This window comes from Pieris rapae, chromosome 22, assembly GCF_905147795.1.
Source record: "Pieris rapae chromosome 22, ilPieRapa1.1, whole genome shotgun sequence".
NCBI lineage: Eukaryota > Metazoa > Arthropoda > Insecta > Lepidoptera > Pieridae > Pieris > Pieris rapae.
Window position 1 is genome coordinate 3,720,369 of NC_059530.1, and position 10,138 is coordinate 3,730,506.

The following is a 10,138-nucleotide window of genomic DNA, read 5'->3' on the forward strand; positions in this document are numbered from 1 at the left end:
CTTACAAACACCTTACGACGAACCCTACCGCGTGCTTAAACGAGACGACAAGATATTCACACTGCAATTGCCTAACCGTGAAATGAATATCTCTATCGTGTTTAGGGTAGGGAATTTTACTGGTTTTTCGCCACCGCCCTAATGGAGCTACCATTTTCTATCATTATTAATGCTGACATCATATTGCCTTTTTTGTGTTTTCCAATTTTTCTTTCCTTATTTCTTGACCTTGGCATCCTAAAACAAACAAAAATATTTATGATTTTCAGCATCACACTATCCTTGAACAGTTAACCAGTATCGTAAGGTACACAGTGGTGAATCGGTTCACTGTGTACTATGCGTACTTAGTTCACTGTTCAATACAGACACTATTCTACTAATAATGGTAATATTAAAAAATGATAGGTTGTAGGCTGAATTGTCACAAAGCAATATGCTCAGAAAACGTCTAAAACTACAACAATATCGACACCATAAAGCTTTTGAAACTAGAATTAATAACGAAATATATAAAAATCAAGATACCTGAGAATTCTATGTTTTTTTGGCGAGAAACAAACAAACCGCTCACACATCAAACTCAAGCCGCGGCCACCGGCTAACTAAGGGAGAGGGGAAAGGTGCCTACGTGAGAAGTTTTAACACGATCGGTTGAATTGGCAACCTCGCAGTTTTTTGAACATGGTGGTGGTTCAATGTTTATTTATTTATGTATCCTTTATCGCCTTATACAAAAACACACATAACAAAAATAAAAAAACAGTTACTAAAGTTATAAGGCAAAGGGCGGCCTTATCGCTTACAAGCGATTTCTTCCAGGCAACCCTTATGAGAGACAACGATAAAAAAACACTAATAGAGGGTAGAGTACAAAAAATGAAAAACAATTAACAAAAAAACTTAAAACAAACGTTAACCTATTGAGTGCGTGAGAAGATCCAGACGTCAATCAGGTTCTGGGGAGTAAATAGACTCAAAGTTATCAGCAAATATTTCTGCTATCAGTGATGGCTCAACAACAAGTTCATCTGCCTCATTTTTTAAAACCGATGGGATTCCTGTTATAGAGCTGAATTGTTTTTTAATGTTCCTGGTTGGTTCACTGTTCAACAACCGACCCTACTGTTTCCAGACTCGACTGCCGCCAACATGTCTTTCAAATCTCCCAACATACACAAGAATAAATCTTCTTGTATCAAAAATGCCTCATTCTCGAAATATGGCAGCAATTCACGCTGCTCACGAGTGGTGCAGATCAATAATTTTACATGGGCTTATTTAAAGGTCACCCAATATTCTTCTATAGTTTTAATTCTGCTTTGTAGGTAACCTTAGCTTTAATTTCTATGCGGCTCTAAGTCGACCAGGTGAGGTCGCATGCATGCTGCAATATTTATTTTTTACCCCAAGGAATAAAATTTTGCCCGTATTCTTCCCTATTATGGCAGCAGCACCCGATAGTGCGGTATAGTTTTTTTTGTAGGATCGCTTACTCCAGCACCCATCTGTCACTACGTCAATGATAGGGATTACTATCTTTATTTATTCTGCCTGCTTCAATTGCTATTGCTTTTTCCTCATCATCCAGCTTCTGCCATTGAGGTTTTAAGTGTCTTTTCCCATTGTTCTCATACCACATCATGGTGTTTCTGGTACGTATTTTGGGTCATTAGCGGTAGATCTAAAGCTGAAGACACACACACAATATATTTTTTTTTTCAAATGCATATGAGTAATAGTTCTTCCAACAATTTAATTTAAACTAGCCCTAGTTGACCGATTTGAACACTGTTCAAGCCTTAATCTTTTTAAAAACTTTAACGTCGTCGGCAAATAATAGAACTTTGGAATATTTAATACAGCGCGGAAGGTCGTTAATCATTATCAAAACTGGCAACGGTCCCAGGTTTGAAACCTGGCTGATACCAGAACTTGTTGAATAATATAGTAAGGGTATAATATATCTCATATTGTCCATATTTAACGTATTGGTTACGATTTCATAGGTAACTAGTAAAAAACTTAAGCAGAACAGGTCCACACCCAATTGCGGCCAACTTTTGGAGAAGAATGTCATTGTCTACTCGATCGAATGCTTTGCGAAAATTCAAATATACTACATCCACCTAACACCGCTTATCAATTTCACGCGATACCATGTCGGCCAACGACAATATATTAGTATTAACTGATCTGCGTGCTGGGAAGGAGTGATATGGGGAATGCATTTAGGCAACATTAACGAGCGCAAAGACATTTCAAATACCTTCGCCAGCGTACAAAGAATCGCGGTAGGCCTGTAGTTTTCAACTCTGCCACTACAATCAGCTTTAGGAACTGGGGTCACGCGGGATGTTTTCCATAACTTTGGGTAGACCCCTGATATAGATTATACTTTTTAGCTGACCTTTTTTTATAAAAATAAAACATCATATTATTAGTAAAATTTTATAAGGTCTACAATATACTATAATATATAACTAATATATAAATAATACCATGGAATACAACAGCCGAATTTTGTCAAAATTGGAATGAACTTAAAAAAAACCCTAAAATGGCACTATTAACAATGTCATGTGACTAGTATAATCTATGGAAGATATTTTACTTTCACAACACGATCATTACGACTATAACAACTATTTGCACTAATTATTTTGTATATGAATATTACCATAACGTAAACACACCTAAATTCTGATTTTTAGTTCCGTAAAATTCTGACATTTCATAAGTGTTCCTACTAAAAAAGTTCCCAGCCAAATTTGACCCATTTGAGGGCAAGTAAAAATAAAACGATACGTAATTTTATGTTTTACCTACTAAAAGGCAAATCTAAATATTTACTTACTCAAGTCACCTAATACAAAAAAAAAACAAATATTTCAATACATCGAACTAACTTTCATTACATTATTTTATTCACTGCCTACTAATTCCAGGTTTAGTAAACCTTTAAAAAAATATATTATCATTATATGTGCATTTTTATACTGTTTGTGATGAAAAGGGACAATTATGACTCGCCGTTTTTAATGTGGAGCACTAAAAAGGATACATTAATTAAACAAAATGTATGTATGAGTTCCGACTCGTATCGAAATTGTAAAATGTCCCCGGCCAAAAAGGTTTGTAATCTCTGACATGTCAAAGATAGCTGTCAACTTCTACGGAATTAAAAATCAGAGTATAAACTATTGACTGAAACCACATTTTTATTACAATTACAATTGATAAATTAAGCTAGTTTCGCCCTAAAATTATAGTAAAATATTAGTAAATTTCTATTTTTAGATTAATAGTGACATTGTACTTATGTAAATTGTTTTGGGAAATTTGCTAGTCGTATTAAATTGACTCTAATTTACATTTGTATATTTAACGTGGACATTATACGATAAAATGAAAAATGACTCGCAATTTGTATAATATAAGCATATAAATATTGACATTAATTAATTTATTATGAATAAAATTCAATGGACTCGCATTAGACTTTTATAAGTAAAATGTATATTTAAATACATCTAAGTTAAATTGGTGTTAAAAATTACTAAATGTATGTATTTTTTTGTTTTTTCTAATGAGTATTCAAATTAAATACTATGTTACACTTCATTTTAATTCTAATTTTAAATATTAAATGTATTCTATCCGATTATTTGTATGTTTTATTTATATAGGCTAAGAATAACAATACTATAGAAATAAAAAAACTTGTTTTATTTGTGACCATGGTTTGGAATTGATTCCATTTTTGAATTTTGTAACCTTTTTTGGAGTTGATTCCATTGATAAATTCAATATTCAAACTTTGTGATTTTAATTTGGAATTGATTCCATTTTTGAATTTTGTAACCTTTTTTGGAGTTGATTCCATTGATAAATTCAATATTCAAACTTTGTGATTTTAATTTGGAATTGATTCCATTTTTGAATTTTGTAACCGTTTTTAGTTGATTTCATTGATAAATTCAATGTTCAAACTTTGTGATTTTAATTTGGAATTGGTTCCATTTTTGAATTCAAAGCTTTCTATAGTATTGTATTTAATTTAGTATTGTATCAAAAATACTGTAACAGAAAATATTTCAGATATCTATTTTGTACTTTTAATGGCCTGGTTTAAAACCTTGTTTTTAATAACCTAAAAAACAGGGGATAGGGTAACTGTTGCCATGGAGTTTTAAAAATTATAGTTATCATATACAAAACAAAAGTTCGAGGATCACCTTCTGATTATATTAAAATAAATATATTAAATAATGTGATTTACCGCAGGGTCTTACAAATCCTAACATTATTAGAAATTAAAAACAATTTTTATTTTGTAATAATGTTAGGATTTTTTTTTAATTTCGGCAATGATCATTATAGTATTTATTAATTTTATGCGAAAAAAAATTAAGTATATGAATTAGTTACAACAATGGTGTATTAATTATTAGACCCTTCGCACGAGCAAAGCACTTCATGGAACGCATTTTCCATATTAGCCACGCGAATAATATTTCATATATTAGTTCTTATGTCCACAGTGGAACATAGGAACTAATATATGAAATATTATTCGCGTGGCTAATATGGAAAATGCGTTCCATGAGGAAAATAATATCAACGTATACTAATTGCCATAATATCGTTAAGTTAGTGCTAAAGGTAATATACCTATAAGTAAAACCAGAGATTCAATACAATGTCTAGATCAATAAAATTTGGAAATGACACAAAAAATATGGCAATAAAGTTTTGGCAAGGCAAATATCATCACACAGCTGTGACGCGAGGCGCGCGTTTGCGCGTCTTCCGCCGCTAGGTGGCGCGCATATCAACACATAGGAACTTGCCGTCAGCGCAGAACTTTTCTAGCTGCTTCGCGTAGTACGTGTTGAATTTCAGCCTAGATTATAAAAAACGTATACAAAAACTATACCAAAAACATATAGGAAAAACAAATTTTAGCAAAAATAAAATAATATTTTTGAGAAAATTCTAAATTCCACATAAGATCTTCAGACTTTTTTTTAAAGAACAGGGAGCAACAGGGCAATGCGTGCATTACCTTTGCGATAGATAGAGAATCTATCAATAACTACAGTGTTAACTAAATATAATAATTATGAATTCATTACCAAATTACAAACATTTAACTGAAATCAGCATCAAAATTAAATTAAAATTTACAAATTATTTAAAATATCCTATAAACCAGACGAAGGTGCACATATAAATATGTATATATGCACTATATTATATATGCACCTTCGTATGGTTTATAGGATAATATTGCAAATTAATGTGAAAAATACCTGGCAGATATATTGAGAAGTTTGTTTGTATTATTGTCGCGGGCCATCCTCTCAATAATAGCGAGTACGGAGAGTAATCCCGCCGTAAAACGAAGGCCGTATCGGGAGACGGACTGAGAGAAGGAATCTGCTGACCCACTGCTTGTTGTACCACATGTGTTCTCCTGAAAAATTATTTAACAATTTATTACATTATTTAAATACACGTTTTGACATTGACAGTGACAAAGACCAGAAACAAATGTGTTAAAGTCATAATAATAATACTATAGCTTTATTTAATTGCATAAAAACATAAACAGTAAAAAATAAAATATTGTATTTATATTTATTGCTATCTTTAGCCATCTTTCCCCTCGTTAAAGCAACAGACTAAGTAAAGCAAACATAATTATTATACAGCGTTTAACGCAAGTTTCGCTTTCTAATCTGCACCTTTTACTACGACATAGATTGTTTGACACATTTATCAAGGTATTCTGTTTTTATCTATATATTTTTGTTGAAAAGGGAATTTATAAGTTGTTATGATAAATGAAGAAATCGTAAAACTTACTCATTTACAGATAAATTATTAAAATAAAACTATGCAAGTAATAATTACATATAAATTTGTAATACGACTAGACAACTGGGTTTTATTTTCAACGAATCGTAGATTTAAATAAAACATTTCTTTACCGGTTTGTAGCTATGTATTATTGTGCTGTAAAGCACGCGAAACGTCGGATAAATTTAAAATTATGTTACATAATTAAGTTTACAATAATACATAGCTGCAATCTGGTAAAAAAGTGTTTTCTTTAAAGTGTAAAAGCTATGTTAATAAAAGACTATGAGTCGTAGATTTTTCTATATAATTTTGACAGTTAAAATATATAGATTCTATAAGCTGTTCAGAGCTATGGATATTTGAAAGAATTACACTGCTTTGGTTAGATTAGTACTAGGCAGGTCAAGAATCTGAAAGTTGATCAAGACAAAAATTAAATCACGTGTCAAAACAAGATTGACATGAATAACAACAACAGACTTGTCAAACCTACAACCAAAATGTTTCAGTAGTATTTTTAAGTATCAAGAACTTAACCATTAATATATATCCAAATGTAACTGCTGTTCGGAGTTAAAATCTAGCCGATTTTTTTACTACCAACGTTTTAGTAAGTTGAATCGGTATTTATGTTGAGCAAATAATTTAAATCTCTCCAGAAACTGCGCAGACTGCAGTTTCAATAGCGAAGCTATGTTTTATATATGTCTGTATGTAGTCTGTTGCACTGATGTCGGTAACTTTGAATTACGTGGTAGCGGCGGAAGTGAAAAATTGACTCGCTTCGTATTTTGAATATAAAACCCCATTTTGTTACTACTTATTGATTAAAAAAAATTAATTTAACAACCATAAACTAACTTACCGGAATGTTCTAAAAGTCATGAAAAATAAAGAGGAACATCAATGATTTTCGACACAAATTCTACATTGATACTTTAATATATCATTGTTGCCATGCCAAAAAAGTTGGACTATATACATTTATAATTAATTAAATATGTAGACACCATCGTCTTGCTTTTTTAATGATTTTATATTAATTAAAAATATTATGTTTATGAATATGAACATTTTATCAATATAAAAAAAATATTTTAGCATGGTAACTCAAAGCTAGGATAGTATGTATAATCTGTTATTAGATAGATACAGAAATTTTTTATGTTAAAATAGGGTAAGCTATATAATTATTGAGATTAGTACTTTATGAATACTTTTTAATGAACTTATCTGTAGTAATTACAGATAACTCTACTGGTCATAAAATGACAGTGCTAGTGACGTTGACAACTGACAGTGCGCAATGACAACTTGTATACCTCGATATAATCTGTATTGTCATATGTAGTTCCGAGCATACTGTTAAGCTCTGCATCCACGAAGTACTTGTGCATCTCCTTTGCCAATTACGATAGCGTAAACAATAGAATAAAAAATTAGAATAATTTTCACGAAAGATGTCATAAGTTATATTGTAGGCAGCCACACCATTTAAGACTTGTATAAATTACTTAAGTCAAAAATACAGATTAAATATTGTTTAATCTTTTACAGTGTTGTATACTACAATTATAAGTAGTTTTTATTATAGATAATTTAATTAACAATACATTTTTAAACTGAGGATTTTAGACAGTATAATATTTCATAACCAATAGATGGCGCGACTCGTATGACTTCTTTCACGGAACTGGGGGCTTAGTTAAGTTTCCTTAACAGTAGTGTATGTATAAAGTCGGTAGTTTTATACTTACATACATACAACTGTTAAGGCAACTTGTCTAAGCCTCCAGATATCAAGTTTAAAATAATAAGCATTACGAAGAAGTCAATAAAGCAAGATTGTATCTATAGAAGTACTGTAATAACAGAATAATAAAATTAAGAAAATTCATTAAAGTATTATAAGAAGCGACTGATTATATTAAAAGGGCTCTCTTTAAATTACAGCTACATTAATAGACACTAAGAAGCGATATCCAATAATTGATGTAACCATTGCCTCAAAGATAAATATGATCATGCAAGGAATTAACAACTCTAAATACCTGGATAAAGGTGCAAAATTGCACGCAAACAAGTAGGAGAGTCGTGAAGGCTTTGAGAAGCTGTGGGCTCGTCAGCATACAATCACCGAGGCAGGACTCCAAGAAATCATTATGACGCTCCAAGACTTCATCTACGTTGTTCACCTGGAATGTAAATGCATGTTTATTAGACAACGTCATTATTTATTCATTATGAGTATGTATAACAAAGTACTTATATTTTATTACAGATGATTTATAGATGGCATAGTCTTGTTCTTTGTACACAGTCTTTATTTTTATTTTATTTATTTAAGTATTCCTACAGCTAATCACTAAATAATATCCAAACAATTACGTTACACATAAAAGCCAAAACGGAATACACATTGAAACAGAAACATAAAGCACAGTTGTAAGATTGATTGATTGGTAGATTAAAATATAAATTTAATATGAAGGAACAAACAAAGCCATTATTAGTAAAAGATACCTGAGTTTTTTAAATATTTTTTTTACAATTTTAAATACCTCTACGTAATTCGTTGTAAAGTAATATCTGTATATTAATGGATTATGAACGTAAGTGTTTATCTAATAATTTGAAATTGATTAAATCTAAGTAAAATAAAACTTTTTTGATAACAAAAACATATCTATAGTCCGACTTAGACTACCACGAGTTCGGAATGAACACGTCTGAAACCGTATGGCATTGCTAGTATCAAACACATTGTTGCAAAAAGAAATTGACGCGCGCCTCGCAAACATACAGCGCCTTATGCGCTGCAGGCGCGAGCCAACAATTTTTTTTATACAACAGGGGGAAAACTTATAATAATATTTTAACTTGAAGAGTAATGTTGGGAACCTATTTACCTAATCACCACTTAAGTTTTCAAGTACTCAAGAGGTCATGAGTCATTAATGATCTATTAGATAATATACTTAGTATGACAAGATGACGTAATTACTTCAGAAGACATCTAAGGCTTAAGTAGCTAAATTGACACGACGCGTTGCCGGCCTTTTAAAAATTGGTACGGTCTTTTCATGTCGGATCACTCGAATTGACTCGGAAATACTTCACTGGGTTTCACAAAGTGGTGGTGCGCACCAAAAACCGCCTTGAAAATCGCTCAGTTGTGAAACGGTGGTCGAGATGAGTGGTGGAATTTCGGCGTCCGATAATGAAACTCAGCATAATCTTAATTTAAAGAAACGTGCTTCATAAATAAATTTCAGCTAGAGCGTCTAAATCTACGAGATTACTTCATTTAAATAAAGCCTCTCGAAACTTGAATAAATATCTTAAATATGTACGTCCAAGTACGAATAGAATTGTCCTATAGAAGTCAGATAATGAACCGTTCCAAAACTGCGCGTTTTTCTAGGTAGTTTTTGCCGCGCACCACCACTTTGTGGAACCAACTGCCCACTGAAGTATTTCCAAACCAATTCGACTTAGGGTCCTTCAATAAAAGAGCGTATGAATTCTTAAAAGGCCGGCAACGCACTCACGAGCTCTGGCATTGAGAGTGTCCATGGACGGCGGTATCACTTAACATCACATTTAAAAAAAAAATTGTTTTCATCGATCTTTATATAACATAAAAGTCAATTTTACAATAGCAATCTAGTTTCATTAAAGTTATATCGTGAACTATTTCCAGACCTAAGTACTTTTCAATCATCATACATATTGTATACAAAAACTGTCTCGTACAATGAGTAACCTTGTGACGTTACAGAGCAACGCCTACGAAAAATCGAAAAACCGCTCCGCCCACAAACACTTGCAAACTCAAATTGCATTCGTATGACAATTATTTTGAATTTCGAATGTATATTTTTTATAGCATCGACTACATAATTACTGTATGTTCACATATAAATAATCACCTGTACCAGAAAACTCATTTCATTACTCAGAAAATCAATAATTTACTAAAAAAAAGAAACCCAGGCTTTTCATAGCACGTTCTCGAACATCCATTAACTTTTTTATATCAAAACTAAAAAAATATATCTCTATTCATCACAGCGTGAACTCAATTAGTCAGAAAGAGTAAAAAAGTTTTGTCTTTTATTAACATAACTTTTACACAGTTAAAGAAAACACTTTATATCCGTTAAAATGTGTTTTCTTTAAAGTAAAAAAGTTACTAAAAACTGTCGATCCTTTTTTCTGTATAAAAAACATCACTTTGAAATAAATTTAATCACTTGTATCATTTAAT

At 31.5% G+C, this 10,138-nt stretch overlaps 1 protein-coding gene across 1 annotated transcript in view; it reads right to left on the reverse strand.

Moving 5' to 3' along the window:
• Window positions 1–4,017: 4,017 nt before the first annotated feature.
• Window positions 4,018–10,138, reverse strand: part of LOC110997024 (gamma-tubulin complex component 2) — a 37,943-nt gene continuing 31,822 nt past the window's right edge. Inside the window, exons 13-16 of the mRNA XM_022264962.2 lie at window positions 7,920–8,063; window positions 7,191–7,268; window positions 5,316–5,479; window positions 4,018–4,906 (exon numbers count right to left, since the gene is read on the reverse strand). Of these exons, the coding sequence (XP_022120654.2) occupies window positions 4,819–4,906; window positions 5,316–5,479; window positions 7,191–7,268; window positions 7,920–8,063 (474 nt within the window). The 3' untranslated portion in view covers window positions 4,018–4,818. The remainder of the gene's footprint in view (window positions 4,907–5,315; window positions 5,480–7,190; window positions 7,269–7,919; window positions 8,064–10,138) is intronic.